This window comes from Diuraphis noxia, unplaced genomic scaffold (assembly GCF_037042655.1).
Source record: "Diuraphis noxia isolate RWA-SAM2 unplaced genomic scaffold, SU_Dnox_SAM2 contig0005, whole genome shotgun sequence".
NCBI lineage: Eukaryota > Metazoa > Arthropoda > Insecta > Hemiptera > Aphididae > Diuraphis > Diuraphis noxia.
In genome coordinates, this window is record NW_028301715.1 from 7,520,777 (window position 1) to 7,545,570 (window position 24,794).

The 24,794-nt window shown below is 29.8% G+C and overlaps 1 protein-coding gene across 3 annotated transcripts in view; it reads left to right on the plus strand.

Annotated features, from left to right (window-relative positions):
* LOC107164382 (uncharacterized) overlaps positions 1-24,794 on the plus strand; it is a 277,547-nt gene that overhangs the window by 158,990 nt on the left and 93,763 nt on the right. For all 3 annotated transcript variants that reach the window (XM_089228629.1, XM_089228631.1, XM_089228630.1), the window contains exon 5: positions 15,331-15,446. In XM_089228629.1, the coding sequence (XP_089084755.1) occupies positions 15,331-15,446 (116 nt within the window). The remainder of the gene's footprint in view (positions 1-15,330; positions 15,447-24,794) is intronic.

The window sequence follows — 24,794 nt, forward strand, 5'->3', positions numbered from 1 at the left end:
ATATTTTGTAATACTTCACATTTTACGTTATTTGAATTAAAATGTACCTATGTAATTTAAAAATGTTTTGAAATGTGTGTAGTTATTTTACGAATATTTTATTATCAGTTATGATATTAATGGTACTAATAAATTTACGAATTAATACGTATAGGCTCTACAATGTGCCTATTTCTTAAAGCAAATTTTAGAAACTTCAAATCCTATATTTTTGTCTTTTGTAGAGATTTCAGATAAAATATTATAATTAGAAACTTGCCTCGATGGATTGTGCACCCATGATATTCTGCAGAGAGCCAAACCAATCTTGGCGAGATTCCGGAATAGGTAGGTACTCGTTTTTGATGAAATATATACTCCGCACAACATTGCGTATTTAATCGTTCTGAACAGACTAATTATGATAGATGGATAAATGTCAGGCGTGTAATCCGATCGGCATTAATCCCGAATTCGATTATTGTGGTTAATTTTTTCACCTGTTTGTCCGGAAAAATAACGATGGGACGAATAGGGGGAGTACCTATATATTTACCAACTCTTCTGTAATCAATTTGTGTGAATTTATCTCTTTTGTAAAATAGCACTTAACATACAAATTGACTAATTTTTTGTTTATCCGTACATACCTACAACCTATACGTGTGAAAGGTAAAATCCAATAACTAAACATTTTCAGGCTATTGCCATTACACAAAAAAATTTTACGTTTTGTCGAAAAACTTTACTTATTATAGATAATATTATTGTAATAATTGTCTTTCTATACTGATACGTCATATTTTATACATGTAAGTACCTATACAGAATAATATTTTATTTTAGTCAAAGTTACATATATTATCATTCAATAATACCTAGGTTCAAATTGCATTGTATTTGTATATGTGTTTACGGTTTTGATAACTATATAACAACATGGTACATTATACGAAGTAATTTATATAGCTTATATAGGGCGTAGCCCGTTTCGCCCAAAAATGACCGTACCCGTTTCGCCCGGGTACCCGTTTTGCCCAAATTTTGTTTTTATATGATTCCCGTTTCGCCCAGAGTAGTTTAGACCAATTTAAAATTAAGTTGGCAATAGTTCAGTCAAATACTTGAGTATCATTTAGCGTTATCCAGAAAACACCTCTTTGTTTTCCAAAAACTATACACACGTCATTTTTTTTTTTTTTCACAAAAGTTTAACACATTAAAAATTTAGTCCACACAACATTTATAAATACTTATCATTAAAAAATCAAATTAACGTCATAAAAATTTACACATATCTTATAAAAAAAATCGATTTTAATCGTTCAAAATATAATTATTAATACCACCTAAAGTTTATTTTTAAAATTATTACACATGTTTTTTATGAATTCATAACGAGTAATTTCATTCGATAACGACTGGATTATTGCTATAGGTATTATAACGTTCCCTAAAATTTACGTAATATTTGACTGAACTATTGCCAACTTAATTTTAAATTGGTCTAAACTACTCTGGGCGAAACGGAAATCATATAAAAATAAAATTTGGGCAAAACGGGTACCCGGGCGAAACGGGTACGGTCATTTTTGGGCGAAACGGGTCCCGCCCCTTATATACGCTTAATACAATTAAACAGCAATTTTTTTTTTTAATATCAAATAATAAACATCAGTTGTATAAATTTCAAGCTTAAAATAATTTGCGAATTTTCGTAATTTTTACGTATTTAGTCAATATTTGAACTTCAAATGCTAATAAAAAAAATTTTGCCTACGTATTTTTATAATTTTTTAATTACTATAAGAATAACTTATGAGGAACTTTGTATTAAATTTTCAAGTATTTTGATAGGGCCAAAAAAATTTTATCGACACTTCAAAAGAAAATTTTCAAAAAAATTGAAAATTTCAGTTGTCTATAAATATCTCGAAAAAAGTCAAAATATTTTGAAAATTAAATCATGTAAAGAAAACGCCAATCTAAATAACTGATAAAATTTTCAAGTATCTACGACTTATACTTTTTGAAAAATAACAAATATTTAAAATCGTTTTAGGATAAATCGTTATCGTTACGCTATTTCGTACAAATTTAAAATTCAAACGCACTTAAAATTTTTCCTATAATGACGCTTCGAGTTTTCTCTATAGCTATTTGAAGGAAAACTTATGGAAAACTTAGTGTTATATTTTTAATCCTTAGTTATAAACAGAAAAAATTTTATGATTTTTAAACTTCAAAATTACTTGCAAATTTTCGCGTTTTCGACATATTTCGTAAAAATTTGAACTATAAACGCTTACAAAAAAGATTGTGACTAACGATTTTTAATTTTTTTTAGCTACAATAATAACAACTTATAAGGAACCTTGTATTAAATTTTCAAGTTCTTTTGGTCGTCCAACATTTTTTTACCGACACTTCAAAAAAAACGAAAATTTCAGTGGTCTATAAATAACTCAAAAAAAATCAAAAATTTTTGAGAATTAAACTGTATATAGATAACATTAACATAAACATTTGGTGAAAATTTCAAGTATTTACAGTGATTAGTTTTTGAATTATAACCATATAAAAATATCGATTTGGTCGAAAACTGGTTTTGCGTAAAAATTCCCGTTTTTCTGTCATTTTTTTTTTGTTTTTCTCGATTTTTTTTACTTTTGACCTCTATAATGCACCAAGGATATTCACTTTTACATCGGAAACCACCCCCAAAGTTTGAAATTGAAGATATATCGACTAGTTATGCTGTACACAGGCACAAAAACAAACAAAAAAAAAAACACACATCATTTTAAAATCAATACATTCATAACTTCGTTCAAAATCTAAAATTAAAAAGCGAAAACGGGAAAAAAAATTTTCTGGATCCCACCGCTGGTTCAAATTTATGTATGACTTATTTTATTCTATAATTATAAAAACATTGCATTTTATCTATAACAAATAATAATTAATATTTTCTAACGTGTGTGCTTGAAATTTACGTGTGCTATAATAAGATAAGCTGTACAAAAAATGTTTAATCATTTTGGTATAATATTTCTATTATTTGAAGCGTCCTGTGCCATATATATGTTTTTTTCTTTTTCATGGCTAATTTTTTTAAGGATAGTGGAGGAAAAAAACAAAATATTATTTGATTCAAAAATAATTTATTTGCGTTACACTGATGTGCGCATATTGTCTGCTTGTACAATGCATTTTTAAAACAAATATCGACTCGTTAGGGTCATGAAATTGATAAGTAAAAAAAAAAAGGAAAATAAAGTGAATTTTTATATTTATTGGGCAATTTTATTTATATCGATGTCGGGGACTTTATATAATATGCATTTGGAACTGGCGAGCCGCCACCGCTTTTGTGATACGCACACCGGTCGAGGCGCTACGTAAAAGTCCGGATTCAGAATTAATGCTTTTTCGAATATATTTAATTAAGCGAGACCGTCGTGATTCTCCTCTGGGAAATACAGCCACGCATATACATACATTTCTATACTCCACACGCATACACTCACCATCCCATACACGCTCATACTATTATACACACCCACGCACACACACAAGAGTATTATATTTATATAGATATAAATGTAAACGTTTTAAACCCCTGTCGTTTGGTTTTGCGGTATGCTATAGAGAGTATGGGCTTTATGCGTCAATATTTTTACCGAAATTACAAATAACAAAATAATAAATAATAATAATATATAAGTAAAAAAAAAAAAAAAACGATTTTTAAAACGCATAGGTAGATGAAAATATCATCATAATGAAAATCAACTATCTAATACACGCACGGTTTCAAGGAAACACGAATTTAACGGAATTACTGGCGCATCCTATTTTGTCCCTATGATAATAATATTAAAAATGTATATCCATCCGTATTAGCTAACTGGCCTGCATGGTATAGGCCCGCGATCGTCTATTGGCGTTCTGCTCTGCCCTAAATAATACAAAATGTTTTATAATTTATTTTTACTTGAATGCATGTTGTACATAGCAGTATTTAACATTTTTGTTATTTTAATAATATTTACGACAAACAAATCATTGTTATTATTTATGAACATAACGTTTTTATATTGCAATATCGGTTTGTTTAGAAGCAATATACTCAGCTTGTACATACATATATTATTATGACGTATATACTATACATTTTAAAGAAGTCACTTTTTTTTGGGGAAAACATAATATCATAATTGTAAGAAACGATGAAAAAAAACTAATATTTATGGTGAAGCAATTTTAAAATAAATATTGTATTAAGGCGGCCGTTTTCTGTTGTAATTTTTACAGAATATTTTTGCTTGACATTTTTTATAAAATATATATTTTTAATTTTTAATATTATAATATAGCATCGTAAAGGGAAACATCACGATGTTTTCCAAACTTTGCCTATTCAAAATAAATCTAAAAATTGTGTTTCAACATATTTCTTTTCGAATATTCACAGTTGATAAAGAAAAAAAAACAGTTACCGCAAGTACCTATAGTATCCTAAGGTCTGTTCAAAGTAATCTCATAGGTACTGCGATGATTATAAACTGCAGTTATGCTTTAATTTACAACAATTAGGTACACAACTTATTTAATCGAAAAGTGATATACGTTAAATACATAATCCTTGTATAATATATCTAAATATGGAAATAACTTTAAAATTACTATATTCGTCTTGGTTGACAGTAGACAGATCCATACATTTCATCTATCATATTTAAGCTTAAGTTAATTATTCAAGCGTACGATTATTATTATTATACTTTTACAAAAAAATCACTTCCATTAAATTACATTAATAGTAAATTTTTTTGTAATTACAACTTGATTAATGTATAAAATATTAAACTGACAATTATTTTATTTATTTTACCTACACATACTTGTATATAATTATAATTATCTAACAATTCCTTTAAAATATTATTTCCCATCTCATACAACAGCTAGCTGAACTCTTGCACCCACATCCAGTATTATAACATTTTTTGATAATTGCAAAATATTGTATTTTTGTTTTAATTTTCATAATAATAATAATAATAATGATTTAATAATTGAAACGGAAAAATTATAAACTATATACTGGAATTACTTTTTAGTGTTTTTCATTCAACTTCATATTACTTTGAGTTTGCTCGAGAGAACTCATTATTTACATACTTTTAAAATATTATTAAACACTTGTAATATTAAATTCTATGATAAAACTGATTTCCATACTTCATTTCATATGAATAAAAAAATAAGTTATTAAAAGTATTGGAATATTTTATGTTATATACATATAATAATATAATATTTATTATTGTACACAAAACATAATATTATATTTTTTTTAGAATATCGCACAAAAACGTAGATAAAGTAAAAAGTAACTAGCAAAATTAAAAGTTTTATCTCAATCCGTTTTATTTTTCATAAATGTTAATTAAAATCATAAAAGTAATTTTATACTAAACATGAAATATTTTATTATACTAGAATTAGTTGATTTTGAGAATTTATTAAAAATACCTCATGAAAGTCTTGTAAACAATAGTTTAAATATCTTAGATGTATGCAATTTAAATTGCTTAGTCAAGTATATGCAATTAAAATAGTATTACAGTATTTTCCTCTTTCAAATGTTTTTTACTTTAAAATTTACAATATTAAGAAAACAAAATTATATATAATCTTGTCTTCATTTTTGGGGGGGTTAAATTATTTTTAAATTAAGCTTTAATTTATTTATTTAATGGTATGAATATATTTTTGTCTCTTTTGTGCCCTAATTAACATTATTTTCAGTTACTCGCATAACAATAAATTTTGTTTTAAATAATGTTTTCTCGGAAAAAATAAATATTAATAAAATTCAGTATATGTTTTTAATTGTTGTTTTCTAACAATGTTCACAACTACCTAATTGAATTCGTTATTAGTATACAGTGTACACAGTTCTTTTAACAATTGTATTTTTAGATGATTTGAGAGAGATGTTGTCTTTTAAAGGCCTTTAGCAAATGTTTTCTCTTAGGCCAAAATATTGAATTAAACTTGTTTGGGTCGAGTTTAAAAGTTCGAATGCTGAAATAGCTGACGTTTTCTCATCTACATTGGAGAAAATAAACGACAAAGTGATGTCTATATTTTCTGCCGAAGTTACACCGATAAATACACAACAAACGTAATGGGATCATTGTTTAAATTATGTGAATTTCGAAGCTGCCTAAATAGTATATTATTTATTTTTACATTGAAACTTAGTAATTGAACTCACACAATATATTTTAATATTATAAAGTTAATACATTGATTATAGTTTAGTCGAATTCATCAAAACAATATTGTAGTTTTGAATGTGTATCTTTTGAAGTATATTTCATAAAATTAAAAATATACTGTAAAAATCGTATTAATTTAAATAGTGTTTTTCAAACGTAATATTATTAAATATAACACTTGCAGTATTGATATTCTATGACAATCAAATTAATGTGAATACAAACAAAGTAATTTTTTTCTTAGTAATTTCCTACCTGTATCCATTATAGAGTAAACAGGTTATTGAATCGATTCGATATATTTGTAACAAGTAACAACTGAATAATCAAGCTAGGTCCCGAAAAAAATAAACTTTTACTAATTTAATAAACTATTGTCCTGGTCTTCTCCGATTTAGCTTTTGTTGTGATAATGTAATATGATAAATAGTGATGGTAGATTTTTTTTCGGTTGTAAAAAATTAATACCATTCATTGAGAACAAATCGTACAAACTTGAAATACGATGGTATTATATATTGAAGAATGAATATGGTCACGACTTTGGTGATTATAATACTAACTATATCGTAATAATAACTTGAGGTAATGTGTTGATTCATAAAATCTGTCGTAATGCCACCTATATAAGAGTAAACAAGTTATTAGATGGAGTTGATGTATTTGTAAACGGTACTATATTATGTCCTTTAACATATATAAACATATTCAAGATTCTTGTATAGATTCCTATGTATATATATATATATGTTTACAGCCACATGTGAACGCAAAAACATGACAATAATACATAAACAAAAACGCCTTTGTGTCTGGTCCATTTTTGATCCTAAAGGTACCATATAGGTTCATAGATGTGCATTATTACGGCCACGGGGCGATTTATGTCTGAGACACTGTACTCGGAGTTCCAGAGACAACGAACCCAAAAGTTTCCATTGCTCCAGTACCTACTGCAGGATTTATGTGGTTTGTGAAAGATGCTTAAAAACGACGCTTAAATCTTGCGCTGTCGTCGCTGCTTAAAGCCCAAACTGTAAGAACTGTTATACACACGCGAACAAGACCTTTTCCGGTGAATGAAGATTTCCCAGGTTTTCAATATAAATCTTTTTGAACATTTCTAAAAACTCTCAACATCGTCTTCGTATGCCGTTTTTAATTCAAACCTGTGCCGCACACACGAGTTTTTATAACAACCAAAACGCAAATCTCTGTTTTTTTTTTTTTTTTTTTTTATTATTATTATTCAGAGATAAGAATCTGGGGCATTATATAAACGAAAAGGACCAATACTACTACATAATACACGCTTTATCTAAATATTCGAATCAGATAAACTAAACGACCGAAATAAAAATAATGGTCATGTGCTCGGTAAAAACTCACTAAATCGTTATAGGTTACTGCTGCAGCAGTCGGGATTGGGAAAATTGTGTTTTTTCTTCAACGAAAATAATATGTATATAAAAAATCTTCCGTACATTTATTTCCGAGTTCCTCCACTTACCCTCCCCCCCTCCACTTAGGTCAAAAGACTCGGTTCGAATGCGAATAAAAACGTCATTGCAGGACGAATCGGCCAAAGGAAACGGTCATTCAAATCAAACGAGAGTATTAAAGGCTGGCATTCTTCTTCTTTGGAGGTCCAAATCAATTCCGATCGGTTGAATGAGATAAAAGTTCTAAAGTCCAGTAATATAGTTTCTTACCCTTCGTCCCCGACATATATATATATATATTTTTTTTTTTCATTCAGAAAGTTCTTTTATTTCTTCGCGAGTCGGAGGGGCCCGGACTAAAACAAATTACACTAATGGACTGAGCCGTGTAGCTTCGTCAGCAGATCTCGTACGAGATACTGCGCAGACCGGGAGAGTGATAGAGAAAATAAGAGAGCGGATAGAGTTTTACAAAAGACCATCTGTATAGAGGAGCCAAGATAACCGTTTATGGTATCGAAAAAGTCGCGCCCTTGATGAATGCCCTTTGAACGATAACTCTAAAGACTTTTCTTCTTCTTTTTCGTTGTCCAGACGTGATGCCGATTCATTAACGTGTTCGATCAATGTAGCTAGAAAAGTGAACGAGACAAACACAATAACATACAATGTAGATATAAGCAGGTAACCTCCATGTCCATAATCTCATCATATGGTGCGCCAAGCTTAAAAAACTATGTTCTTTTATCTTTTGACACTTTATACATTTTCGCGCCTATTATACGTATTTAGCGCTGAATTATTACAACATTATAATTATTCGTCCAAACGGTTTAATATCGATTATAATAATAATTATTATTATAAAAGAATTCGATGTGATGAAATGATAATATTACGTCTAGTGTGTGTTTTTTTAAATACATAATTCAAATATTATTATATTTTACAAGATCCAAATAACTCACGACTCGACTAATATTCGCCAAAATTTATCACCGTGGTTTGTAGATAATATTTGAATTCACGGTGTGTTGAGTGCATCTGATTATTAACAATAAAATCATTTTCTTTCGTTCACATTCACTAGACAGTTATACCTATATTATAACATTCCGAATTCCGATGAAATTCACAGAAGACGAAATTCGAATATATTATTATTTTATTATTTCGTCTCGATATTATTCCCCACTGTTCTCCGCCACCGATGCCGTCATATCGATATTTTTTTTCTCCGCTTTTTCTCGCATCTCATTTTTATGTTTTCTCCCTCATATCCGGGTCATATCTCGAAAAATAATATATCCGTTATGCCACGCGCTTCCAGCCACCTGGCTCGTTAATCTTCCGGCCAACAACACGCGATTACACATACAGCACCGTATATAATCTACAATCCTACTCCGCTCACCGCCCCGTGTTCCATCGTAAATATAATGCAATATATATATGCGTGTGTATATATGTAGTTATATACATACATATTTATATATATATATATAGAGAGAGTGCTATTTTTCCCCTTTTCGTTCATACACACACACTCATGGGCTATGCGTGTATATATATATATATATTTCTTTCTCGGAACCGAAGCTTTTTGCGAAGTCCGATGAAGCCCTATTGTTTTACGAGAGCACGTACTTTCTCGCTGGGAAAAAAACATTGTTACCCGAAAAACGTTATCTGGAACACTAGCCACCATTTGTCCGTACGGCGTACACACACACACACACACACACACACACACACACACACACACACACACACACACACACACACACACACACACACACACACACACACACACACACACACACACACACACACACACACACACACACACACACACACACACACACACACACACACACACACAACACACACACACACACATATAGTGAATGGTGAAACTGCCTCTGACTCCTCCTCCTTCTCCCATCGCCACCACCACCACCCCACACACCCACACGCACACGAAGGCAGGTCTAGGTGTGCTGCAGTGTTCGGAGAGAGAGAGAAAGAGAAAGAGAAGTTTTATGAGCACCATAAATGAAGGCGTACAACGGTTATTGTAAACGGGTGGCCGAGTCGTGTATAGACATCTTTTAAAATATATACCTCCCATTGCATTGTGCCGTGTTTTGCACCGTAAGGCACGGTCCATATAATTTATAATATTATTATCGAACGCACACACATAATATTATATAATATATTATTATATATTGTCAGTGAGAAAATAATCCTCTGTGTTGCACACACACGACTCAGTTTTAAAATCTCAAGCGCTGCCGTTGTCATCCATAAACACGTATGCAATCATAATATGGTGCGTGTCTTGTTGAGTGATTACGATGCGTTTCACGAATTTGATTATATTTTAAAATAATAAATAAGCCCAACACTTTGAATTAAAGACTTAGGCTGCAGTGCTCTGAGATAATTGTTGGTTAGTAGATCAACAAACATCTGTGGTGTAATATTATGACACCAACAATTTAAAATAACCACTTCTGTAGACACTGTATCCAATATTATGTAATAATTGTACACATAATATTATATTATAACCAATATTAATTTATAGTTGTTAATTTATTATTACACGAAAATTATTCGGCAATAGTCATTAAATAACTTGAAATCCATCATATTGAAATACTATAATAATTATTTGTTAACTTCACGTCAACCTATATAACTATACCACGCGTTCGAAATACGTTTTAATATCTATTTTTTATTGTACTTGTAATTTGTACATCATTCTATTCAGTTGAAAATAAATAAAGAGTTCAGTCGGACAATTTGTCGCTATTCTACCGTTATGCTTCTATGAGAAATAATAAACAGGGTAAATTAATATTTCATTAGACGTTCATATACAATAATATAATTGTTACATTTAAATTAGGTAGGTACCTATTTCTACTTATTTTTATCATTATTGTCTTCGAGTTCAAAATAGGTCATTGTAATTATACTGACAGTTAATAAAATTACACAAGTATTGCATATCATTATTTATTTTTTAACGGTTTGTATCATGTCACCGTCAAAAAATTATAATTATTGAGTTTTTCACTGCGACGTGTAATAATATTGCGCAGTGCAACGTGCATGATACATAATATAATATAAAGTCAAGGTTGATTTTTTTTGTAAGTAAAATATATATATATATATAATAAGTAACTATGTATTATGTATGTATTTATACGATTGATGGGTACTTGATTTCAATGCATTTACCATAAATATATTTCGTCGAATCGATATAACATTACCACGGTTATGAATTCGTAGAATAATAAGGGAAATAAAATACGGAGTTACGATAAAAACCGTCTGCGCTAGATTAAAGTTGTGTTATTTTCGTCCCAAAATAGTTACATAAATATTCAATGGCATATTGTTGTAAAACAATATTATAATATCATTGTAGCATGGGCCTCTTACCCAAAATCTTAAGAAAATATCACAATATCAGTTCGATATTTTCTATACCGAGGAGAACAATAATTACGTATAAAATTATTTATGCGTTATTCTCACACCGTAATGAATCACGCCAATGGTGTGTTGCAGTGTATTGAGTGTGAGGACGATTTATTTTTGTCTCGTAAACTTATACTGCATTGATATCTAGGAACCGCAGAAACATGAGAGAAACATCTGATCGTAATCGACCATACTATTTTATTACAATAATGTAATATCGACTAAAACGTATTCGATCGTAGACAAGCCAATTAAAATAAAAGAAAAAAATTCTTTTTTTCCACGTCGTTATCCATATGTAAATATATATATATAGTTTTTGTCACCACCTATATGTATATATTCATGATATACGTCGCACATAGATTATTGGGTATGTATATATATATCTTTCGTTTCCGTCGTTGCTACCGACGGCCATAAAATTTCACAATCTGACACCGCACCGCTCTCATATAATATATCCATTATATCCACAACCCACATCCCTCCGAGGCGCATGCGTACCATAAATCGAAATTTTCAGGGGCGTAGGTACTATATACTTTTGCCTGAACAATTTATTTACTATATATCCATCCCCGAAAACCTGCACACCCTCTAACGACGATTCCCGTTTCCAGTGCACATAATATATTATAAAATAGCTACTTAGGTTGGATTGGTGGCGCGTTCGGCGAGGTCGTGGCGCACGTTTGTTGCGGTGGTGGCATAAACGAGCAAATGTAAAATATATTACTCGGGAAACTCGTTGTGTAATGAATTCCCCATAAAAAGGTTGATGAGATTCGGAAGAAGTGCTATAAAAAAAAAATAAAACGAGGGAGAAAGTAAACGGAGCGCAGTTAAAGTTCACAGCAATGTGTTCAACAGACATTTTCTCACTAAGTACCGCGGACAACTACGGTCGTGCTATGCACTCGTACATATATATAATATATAACACTACTTACCGTTTTTCTCGTGCAAAGTAGACGGCGCATAGCTCAGCCGTAAAGTATTCGTAAGTTTAAAATAATTAAGAGATATGTTTGAGGTTTGCGTGAAAAGTTGTTATAAAAATAAACAGTGGCGTTCTCATTTTAATAATTCTATCCGCTTCTTTTATGCATATTATACATAAAATAAATAAATATCCGTTCATGCGACAACAGCACTCGAACTCAAAATATTATGATATTGGGTTCCAGAATATGCTTCCTCGTAACTGCAGTACCCACCCTCGGAATAGTCCCAAGTTGAAAACCTTTGGGCCACCACCGGTCCTCTTAAGTGAAGTCAGTGTTTCTGCGTACTGACCTTCTCAGTTTTAATTTCCATCCTTGGATGCAATATAAAATATAATTAATAATCGTAAAACGAATTAAATTCTAAAATTTGATTGCATATATTCATAATGTTTGTTGGCCGATGAATTTATGATAAGGGAAGTTTGACGGAGTGAAGTAGTACACCTAAAAATGAAAACGTGGCAAAAAATATTGACTTCTGTACTTGCTTGCCTTCATCTATTATTCATCCACAATTATAAAACAATAATGGATATTGTATTGCCATAATTAAAATTGCATGTTGCAGATACGCTTCTTTTTTTTCTTTCACCTCACACGAGATAATAAACATTCGAATTTCGACAGTACGTGTTTTACGAGCTCGATATATTATTGTAGTTACGCTGTCCGTGCCCTCCAACAATGTGGTTTGTGTGTGTGTTGTAATCAAAGTGAGGTTGCAGGTATAGAGCAGCCAGAGTACTCAATTTCGGATTTCCTCACATGCGTTTTCGAAACGAGATGAGCTTATATCATTATTATTATTGTAGTTTACAGATGAAATTTAGTTTCTCAAATATTAGGTTTAATCTCGGCACGTATATAAACAAGTCAAACTTTTCATCATCGCCGTCATCGTACAAATGTGAAATGTAAGCATCGCGCAAAAATACACACAACCCTTTTGTTTGCCCACGTTTGAGATTTTAGAGCTTCGGTATAAAATATAACTATCTTCGCGTGTATTTCGTGCGTTTTAAATAACTCTTAATAATTATCGTAAACGTCACCGCAAAAACGAAAACGGCTACAAGACGTCGTCGAATCAACGTTGATTTGTTTTTTTTTTTAAGGATAATTTTATTTGTCAGTGACGTATAGAACTATTTATAGCTCAACAATTATTATAATATAACACTTAAATATATTATATATTTTCATTACATTGTTAAAATATTAGTACGAGTATAGGATGTGTAAAATATGTATAAGCCGCAGCTATATACCAGGTTATTATATTATTATGTGCTGAAAGTAATAAAGTATTACGTTTCCAACTCGATATAAAACGCAATGTAATAATAACGTGGTGTAACCAATATCTCTGAATAGCGGAACTATTTTGTTCGGTGCACATTGGTTGAGGCGTCGTATCTTTGATCATTTTCTGGACCACGTATTTTCCATATTATACGTGACACTCGCGTTTTGACCGAATCTCATTATTATTACTTCGCCTGTGTTTTCTCTCGGAGAACCGATACCAAATAATTATTATGTCATAGCTGAGTCGAATTCGCTACGGTCGTGTACTATGTGTTTATAGCTATAACATGTATATTATAATACGCGATATACCTACGAAGTGTGCGTCTCCTCTTGACCGATAACGTAGCAAGATGGGACTGGGGTCCGGAGCAGTAATTAATTTAGACCAACATAATTTTAATCTAAATCTAAAATATTATACATATTGTAATTTGTAGCCATGAAAATCTGGACGGGTATACACTATACCGACATACGGTATATTGTAATTTTATTATTAACAATAGTCTTATTATTTTTAATAAATAGTAGGTATAAAATGTTTGGAAAAATTACGATAGGCCCTCAAGGTGACAATAAGGCCTCCTAAGTTTTGAGGCACCGGGGACTGCTCACTTTACCCTAGGATATCTACGTCACTAATCTTGTCGCGTTCGACGCATTCGTTGCCAATCGCGATGTGAGATCGGCCGTTGTGCCGCTACTTCGTGCGTTTAATATATATATTAAACACATAATAATACATTATTATGTGCACACGCAAGCTAAGAGTATATTATTCGGTAGCGGTTCGTCAAAGCAAACGCTCGATCTCTAAACTATATCGTCTTTATTCGTTGTCTCTCATTCTCTCTCGCCCCTTCTTCCTCTTCCTTTTCCTCTTTCACCGTCAACAACTGACGATTCCCCGCCACAAATACCACCGGGAGTGAATGTTTGCCGACGGTTTTTTGTTCAGAACGGATTATATGATCTCTTAAATGTAATGAGGGAGAGATGACTGATGAGTGTGTGTGTGATGGGAGTGTGAGTCTTAGTGTCTGGGCTTTGCGGGTGTGCGGTACACGACGACCAAATCACTTAACCGCAATCTGCCCAGTTTTTGCTGCAGGAGTGAGCCGCCTATAGCGAAAAATGATGATTATTATTACATTTCATCGAAATGTACTAAATGATGATAATAATTTTTATGTCAGTTTAGAAAATTGACATAATTTTACACATGCCTAAAATGCAAGCGAATTATAAATATATCATAATTATGTAATAAATGCACCTAATTATTATGAATTCGATTTTATGTGTTGTGAAGGATTATCTTATGTTTTCGACCCTGACACGTAGATATGTTTTTTCTTTACTATTATGTTAAGCCACAGTTAAAACTTTAACTCTAGTTCTTGATTTGTTTTCTCTTTCCGTAGGTAATTCATCCAATTTTGTTTTGATTAATTATCACTCGTAAATTAAATCAAATACAAACAATGATAGTTTAAAAAAGTTTAAACATATTTCTATTTATTTTAATTTTAAATATCCGAAAACAGCAACATTTTCAAAATAATTAATATATTAATCTCGTTCTAACTATTGTTCACAAATAAAAATATATAATATTCAATTATTGTAACACATTTAAAATGTCACATAAATGTACCCAACTACTTTTTTTTATCAAGTTTAATGAAACTATTTGGAATCTGTGATAAAAAAAATATATATATAAATTAAATGATGATGGCTATAGTTTTAGAATAAGAATTAATTATCAGTTTTTCCATTTTACAGTTGGCAGCTCGGAAGACGTTAAGTCAGCAGATTTGAGCAAGTTAAATATGTCGAGGCGGTCAAAACCGGTGGCGAAAGCTATGTCTCCCAACAGACAGGGTCCCCAGCAGTGTATTGTAAGTACCACTATTATATATATATTTATACTATATTATATTTGTACATTTATTTACGGTTGTAAACTGCAAAATCAGCACGATACTTGATTCAATTTTATACAAGACCCATTATTTCACTTTGGTTATTCATAAATGCGAGAAAAACAAAAGCAATAGACAATAATAAATCACTATAATATTGCCGCAGCATAAAGCAGTAAAGCATAATATCGAGCAACGATGTTTCTTTCTAACTGCAGTAGAATACCTATAACGTTTTAAACCTTCAAACCCATATTAATATTATTATTGTATAATATTATTTGCAGACTAAAAGGTACTCCATCGGTGTACCCACTCGTTGTATATTATACCGTCGGCTATGTAAGCAGACAGGAGTGTTATTAACGATAATATTCCCTTATTCCCCTTCCCAATAGTCAAACTCGAAACAGCTTTAAACGAGCACAAAAGTTTGTGTATGAACATGACGTTGAACAATAAGACGGTTGTAAACTATATATAGTCTTCAGCCCTTATAGTTATTAAATAATAATCCGAATGCACGTTGGAATACCCCGTAGTATAGGTAATCTAAAAATCCAAATCCATCATATTTCATCGCGTTTAATTATTTTATAGCTACAGTTCGCCTGCCATATTTAGTTTTTATCCTTGTAAAAGAAAAAAAAAGCAATTGCGAATCGGCAAAATCGAAAGTCGAAAAAGTTTCACCCACGATATAGCTACAGTGCAAAGTCGAGCGTACAAAATATGTTTTAATTAACGTTTTCTCATTAACTCGTATAATCAATTAATCAAGAATGCAACAAATTTCAATAACCCTAGATTAACGTTAGTCTGTCACAGAGTATACACAACATGAATTCAAATTAAACTTCAATCCGACTTTCGCGACTACAATACCGCGAATAACTTTCTTTGGTGAATAATTAATACATTTTCGATTTAATTACGATTGATTTGCGTGTACCGTGAGCCGTAGGGCCATTATGATCGATAATATTACGTTAAGACTCAGCATAATATTATTTTCCAATCGAACAGTTTGTGTTATCGCAAAAAAAAGGGGTTAGATCAACATTGTTCGCCGGTCGCGTTTCTATCTCTCTTTTCATTACGGACTATAAATCTTAATTACGTAATGACTTTTCAGTAACTTCATGTAGCAGGAACCATTCAACTTTCTTCGTAATCCTTGACATAATAATATTCTTAAGTTGCCGCGTTGCGAATCCCTCGATGACCGCTGGAGACGCTTCGCTATTTCTTTATGTTATAACCAAGGGTGTATACTGCATACCACGATATTATACCACACAAAAGTTTTCTCGGTATTTTATAAATCACGGACACAAACGAATATTTTGACTGCTAAATTCGTCTTCGCTTAATCTAAAAAGGGTCGACATACCACGGAGATAATATTTGGAGCGTGAAAGTTTCCTCAACTCGTAAATTATTGTTAACTTCACACACACACATATATATATATATATATATATATATATATAATACTTCCATCAACATTTTTCCCCAAGACACGAGATCATAACAAAGTGGAACAAAAACTAAACAGTGTATATTATACTTTCTATACACTATCTTATAGTATCCATGAAGTATATTTTGTTTATCTGTGTGAAAAACAAAAAAAATTAAAGTCGAAAATGAAAAGTTTTCCTTACCAAAAAAAAAAAAAAAAAAAACGTTTTTTCGCTTCTAATAATTGGATAATTCAATTTCATTCTTCCGTCGTTCGATGGCGTCTGTGCGTTCACAATAAACCTAATATAATAATAATCTTATCAATTCATATAAATCTAAAATGGAATATAAATTGTTGTTTATCGCGATATTTTGATATTCAGTTGAATTGCGTATTATATAATAATATATATCGCAAACACCAAGAAATATTATTGTTTGGACTTAAAAACCTTTTCGGTTCTACCCTTTTATAATACGTAATAACACCGTAACTTCTATATACTGATAATACTCACTATATACAGTATACTTTTGACTATTATTATAGACCATGTGGTGGGTATTAAAATGCTATTTTGTTTTTATTAAAGACGGCACAGATGTAATGTTGTCGAAAGGACGACTTTTTTTTTTATAATTCCATTATCTTTCACGGTAACGTTTCACGTGTTCTTCAAAGTAGATTTAGACACGTTCGTTTAAAGAAAACAATAAAGAGAAACTTAGAACGTGCTTTACGTACATTTTTTTCTCCAGAGAAATGATAGTTTTCTAGATAGGATCACGAAAGACCGTTTCAGTCATTGCTATTGTTTAATCCTCCATCCAAAGTCCATTTCATTTTCACCTCCTTGTTTTCACTGGTCTTATTATATTTATTTTCTCGTCTTCTATTTCAAATAATACCAAATCAAAATCTCCACAAGCAAAAAAAAGCTCTCTTTTGTACAATAATTTCAAAAGTTCAGGCAAATATTATAAAATGATTGAATCGTAATATTATTACAACAGAAATCATTGGAGCATTATTTCTATGGACTAATAATTAGTGTGGTAATTAACATTGATAAATTGAACCTTGCCATTAGATCTCCTCGACACCTAAAGTTTTCATACTATTGTTTTTATTTTTAACACCGTTAAAACATTTTATAAATATTTTTTTTTATTAATGGGATAATAATACTTTTATGAAATCGTTAAAATATTGTAATTTAAAGGTACAATCAAATTGATTTAAAAGTTGCTGTTTGGTAGTTAACAATTATTTAAATAGACATATAGGTATAATAATCTGTAATAATATAATAATAATAATAATAATAATAATAATAATAATAATAATCTATAATAATATGTAATTATTATAGGCTTTTAAATACTTAGTTCATTTCGAAGTCCCCATCCAAAATACATATTAAAAACGAACGTTGGAAACATTTCTCCCACCCTTTAAATGTACTCTTATTCGTAAACCATACAGCGTATACAAAATAACTTTCTCAATATTTATCTAAAATAATGTAGACAGGTACTTTGAAACTTTATTACAAACATGTCATATACATATACTTTGATCTAAGTTTGTGAAATCGAGAGTTTATGGTGTCATATATTTTAACTGAGATATTGTTCAAGCAATGTAATTACATATAATATATTATTTTTCATTCATTAGATCACTAATAAATGTAATAAAATTACATTAATTCATTATTATGCATGTGACTTAAATTGGTCAAAATAGATTCTTATTTTTAAAAGTATGTACCGGAAACAATTTGAATGCATATTAAAACTATGACATCATAATTAAACTCATGCATTCATAACAAACACTTGTAAACAAGAAGAATTATATTATTAATTATCCTTGAAAGTCATTTATGGTTTTATTTTTCCAAGAATATTATATAATTGTCGGGATAAATATACGCAAAGAAAATCATTGAGATAGAAAATGAAATCACTTGGTTAATATATTAAAAATATATAATAGTATTTTCATTTTTTCATTCAAAAGTCTGATTATTGTATTTGAACAAAATTTTAGTTTTTTTTTATTTATTTATTTTTTTTTATGGGGGGTTGAGGCTTCGACAACAAAGGCCATGGAACTGTCGGGGAGGGAACTGTTGGTTTTGGTACTCGTGGATGTTTTGGCAGAATTTTGAATGAGCACCCGTAGGTTTGGGATTCAAACCATCGCCGGTGCGCGTCGTAACCGACGCCTTATATAATCCGCCCAGCCACAACACCCCCGGTTTTTTTTTCATTTCGAAATAAAACTGTATATTTACACCAATCCAATTAAAATATTTCTTAAACACTGTAAACATTTCTACACAGAATAATTAAAGATATTTTTTTGTAACAAACAAAATTATATAGTTTCAAATATTTTTTTATACAAAGAATTAGCATGTTTATTAAACATATAATGCATTTATTTTTGAAGCGTTATAAACTCATAATATATTAAAACAATTTTCTATATTTGATTAATAATATAATAATAAAATGGTTTTATTAAACATTTTGTAGTAATAAAACACAAAGGATCCTGGGGACGTAATAATTAGTTTGGTAGTTTGAAGTAATTTTATTTGACTTGTTTGATCCTCTATACCTAAACTTTTGTTGTCATATTAATTATCCTAAACTCTATATAAGCCATTGTCACTGTGCTAATATGTATACAAACATCTCCATTTTATGATAAACCTAAAGCGTATTCAAAAACTTTGAAAAGTTTTATTTTACAATATTCGTTGTTAATCTTCTTATAAATATTGGACATTACATTTATTTTATAGTATTCGATAACCCTTGAAATGTTTCAATATCTGAAAATAAGTTTTTATTTATACCCATTACCTTTGCAATAAAATTTTATTGTTATTCAAATAGAGCCGCATATGAAATCGATGATTGTTGTTTTATACGTTCAAGTAATACAGTTTTTTTGTGCTCCTCAACGTTAGCTTCATAACACGTGTGTTGAATAATAACAATCTCATTTTATTACCAACACTTTAATGGTACTTGAACTTTTGTTATCGGTTATGAAACCGTGAAAAACTGTTATAAATAAAAAACTCATCCATTACAAATACCGTATTTATATCGTTGTATATTTGTGTTCTTTAAATTAGTTTATTAACTGAAAAAAAGTCATAGCCCAACAGTAATACATCATCAAACTGCGAAATACTGTTTTGAACATTTTCCGCCCCTATTGACGTTGACTAATTTCGAGTGTCAAACTAAATGAATCACTAAACATTTCACCATATAACTGTATTATATGTCTTGTCATATCCACCTCGACATATCGTCATTGGTGCTTTAACTCGCACACCGCTGTGGTCCCTGCAGGCCATCCCCACCCATCGCACACCTGTTGGCCAATTCTCTTTGTATACACAAACGTTTGTAAGTCGATCATGAACGCGCGTGTACAACATCGTGACTGGATGCCAAAACTTTTGGAGCTAAAGTCGCGCATCTACAACACTGCAGTATATAGGTATATATCGGATGTATTAGTGTACCGTTTACTGGAAGTTTGTAGCACGCGACTTCGCGACGTTAATCAGAGAAAATCACACACACACACACACACACGCACGCGCGCGCGCGCGCGCGCGTATAGAAAAAAGCCACACACTTACTTTACACTGCACAACACGTGGGGCAGACTTGGAAGTTTCTAGAGAATTATTTTACGATGTGGAATGCTGAATGAGATATCCGAAACGGGGGAGAGGCGACCGAGGCTTATAAAATTATACGACAGTTGCACATACGGGTACACGTACATGTGTGTGTGTGTGTGTGTGCATGCGTGCGAGCGTATAGGTGAAATAACAATAATGAAGGCATATGCGCCGGTGGTATGTATTATGGTTAAATTATATACAATATGCAATATGCAAGAGAAATAATATTTACCGGAATTATTCATCTCCAGAGGCTTTTGTTTTAGAGTTTCGCTCGTTTTCACGCCATTAGGGTAATAAAATGTTATTTGGGATTGAATAGGTTCGGCGAAAATTGTGTGTGATGGTGGGTGCAGGTTCTTTTCCCGTATTTTACAATATCATTTTCTGCAGTGCAAAAAACACAACACCCACATAAAACGAAAACATTTGCCATAGGTACTTTGGGGTATAATAATACGATATCGTTAAACTAGTCGATGATTAATTTGTATTATTGTACAGATGACGTTCAAATCGTTATGTAACTTTGAAAGAGTTTTTCAATTTCGTTTACACAATTAATCATTACTGCGAAGGTATAATATAAATAATTTAAATGCACATAATATTGGATGAAGCACCACACGACCAGGTCGAATGTGTCTATCCTTAACTCTGTAGTCTGTGTATATAATATACTCTATCTTATTGAAAAACAACAAACATTAATGATTGTTTATAATAAACGTTACGTTAATTAAAATACACAAAACCAAATAAATATATATAAAAAAATGATAAAATATATTACTATATTTGTTAATATTTCTAAATTATAACTTATTCTTAAATTAACTGTTAACCTATTTTTCATAATGATCTATATTATACTGATTTATACTTAGGAATAATAATTAATTATTATAAAAATATTTCTCCTGATCTCACCTTCTTAAGTCGTCTTCTATCAATAATATAACCGAATTCACTTCGAAATTACAACTATTTTAGTAATTATAAATTCGAAAACAATATTATTTTTAATATTCTACATTTTATTCATAAAATGTGAAAGTATAATAATAGATTCAAACACTTCCTAAATAAATGCAAATAGTTCTATAAATCTGTATCAAATGTAGTTGCATAATATTTTATATAAATAACCTCTAGAATCTTTAATACAAGAATTGGTATTTTATTTATTTAATTTCTTAAATATTATTTGTACTCAAAAACAGATATTAACATAATATGAATATTTATTAAAATTATATGAACACTAAACAGTATAATAATATTGTATGTAAAGACTCCAAATTATTTGGGTTAAAATAAACTTAGTAATTCAAAGTTAAAAAAAAAAATAATTTCCATTTTGTTTAAGTTAAATAATATAATATTATGATCTCCGTACAATTACTTATACTATATTTATGACATTTTGACGATCATTTTAATTAAAATTTACCAAAAGGGTATTATGATTATAGAGTTATTATTTTATTAATGTCATTATATAACCAACTCCGAATCGCCAATATTGTTTAATTAAATTAATATTTTTCAATACAAACGCGCAGAACCCACTACAAAATGATTTAGCTAAAATGTTTACTCTTAAGATAAATATAGGTAACTAAATCAAAACTCCACCTTGATGAATTATTCCATAACCACTCATTTCGCTGTATTTACATAAATTGTTACTCCATAAATATAACACATATATTTAGATACTCATTTAGTTTATATATTATTCAAGAATACTAATATATATATTATATGCATTTAGGTATTATATTATATTTAGTCATTTCAGCGTAAGATATATTAAGACATGTTGTTTGTTAAAAACAATAATAAAATCAGACTGTCAATATTTTTTTAATGGAATGAAAATCGCAATTATATTTATAAAATAAATAATCGTACTACCTTATTAGTTTCAAGAAATTTTTATGCGCAGTTTTATACATTTTTCATATATCTTGCTGAAGTTTTCCTTAGTCGTATACTTTTTTTTTTATAGGCACGCCGATGAAATTATTTTCATAAACTTGTTTAAACTTCCTCACAAATGAATCCAGGGTTAATGTAAAATTAAATTAAATTCTTCGCCAATTAGCTAGCACGTTTTCTTTTGCGATTCCCTTTTTAAATAAAATTGAATGATTTTACGTTTTAAATATCGGCTGCAAACAAACTTTTAAGTATTCTTGAAACGCGCATATTATTATCACGGCTACATAAAATTGTTAGATCAAATATAAGCTTTTATTATAAGTTTGTAACAAACGATCAGTATCTCTAAGTATAATATTGTTTTACTTTTCAAGATATTATAAACTCAAGGTTTGTATACGAATAAACTCATATTATTATAGATATTTATTATTTAATTATATCAACGATAAATTACTTCAATTTTGTAACTAAATTATGTTTTTGGTAACTTTCCTATTTTATCAAAACAATTTACACTAATACATATTATTTATATTTTTCAAAATATTAAGATCTTCTTTCAGAAAAATTAATTTTTACTCAACTGAATATAAATAACATATTGCTTTTAAATTTTAACCTAACCTAAAGTTGAATAAAAATTGAAACATCAATAATATTATATTTTTACTCCTGAGGTTTGACTTCATATAAAATAATTTCGATATATTATCTGTTTCTTACTGGAATAAAAAATAATTATCATTACTCTCCATATAATATAATGTTTTTCATGATACCATAGTTAATACACTGTTATTTTTTCATAGTATAGTTCACAGACCACACATAGTATCTTTTTTTATTTTACAAATAATTTAATTTCGAAAGTACTTTGTAAACGTAATATTTAAACTGCAATCATATCAACATATTTTATAAAAATAGTTTGATGTCTCTTGCTAGCAGATCACACATGCAGGATAGGTACACTGTACCACGTGTCGTGTATGCTAAGTCTGAAATTTCGGTCATAATGGTTCAACTACTACCTAGGAATACATTTTCCGAACTGTGTTCACTTTGAGTTGCGTGTGTCACATATCAAATCGTAAAGTTATGATAAAGGGTGGGGTTAGTATACTCACAAGAAGTTCACAAATTTGTATTAATTGTCTCTCGTGGTTATGTTTATATGTGTTTTGAATACAAAATTTAAGTATAGTGTGATGGAATCCTGCATATCAAGTATATTGTTATCACAATAATAGATCTTGTTTAAAATATCGTTTTATAAGTTTTAAACATAATTATTATTTTGCCATGTTAAAAATATAATTGGTTCAATGTATAAAGTTCGTTACGAGTTGCATAGTTTATATTTTCAAACTGTAGCGGAAATATGTGTCCACACAACATATTAATATTTTCAACCATATTTCCTGAACTAATTCGTTTCGACTATCAAAGTAATAATAACTATAAATGTTTTAACCTTATGTTAATCTAGTTCAAAGAAAGCGTCCTCACCCAGCTATTCAGCTATTGTGTGAAAATTACCTAAGATCTTCTAAAAATTACCCAAAATAAAAATATTATTTTACCTAATACATTTTAAATATTTAATTTTAAAGTTATACGATACATAAAAAAAAAGTTGGTCGAGTAGTGAAAAATATTTAAATTTTAACTACATATATGATATATGTAGTATTTTGATAAGTGGAGGAAATAATCGTCAATTTTTTGCAAATTATGCATATTTTATTTTATCATGTTAACCTCTTAATACAACCACGATTAGACTTATGTTTTAACAAAATAAATAAAAAATAATTTTTTTTTCATATCTAATTTAAATTATAATTAGTGTACCAAAAAAATATTTTCAATTTCATAAATAAGAAAACAATATCTCAAATATATACTACAATATTATATTATATTAGGTAATAAGACATTACTTAATCCATCCACTGCAGTCTCTTGTAATTTCTCAAAATTAATATTATTATTATTTACGAAAAAAGTTTTATAAAATATTATTTATAAACAAAACTCCTTTGTGGGTATTTAATGCCATAAATATACATCATGTCATATATTATATCATAGCTTTGAAAACATTTTAACGCCTAAACTATAATGCTCAGTTGGCCTCTGTCCAGATATTATTATTATAATATCTATTGTCATTACGCGA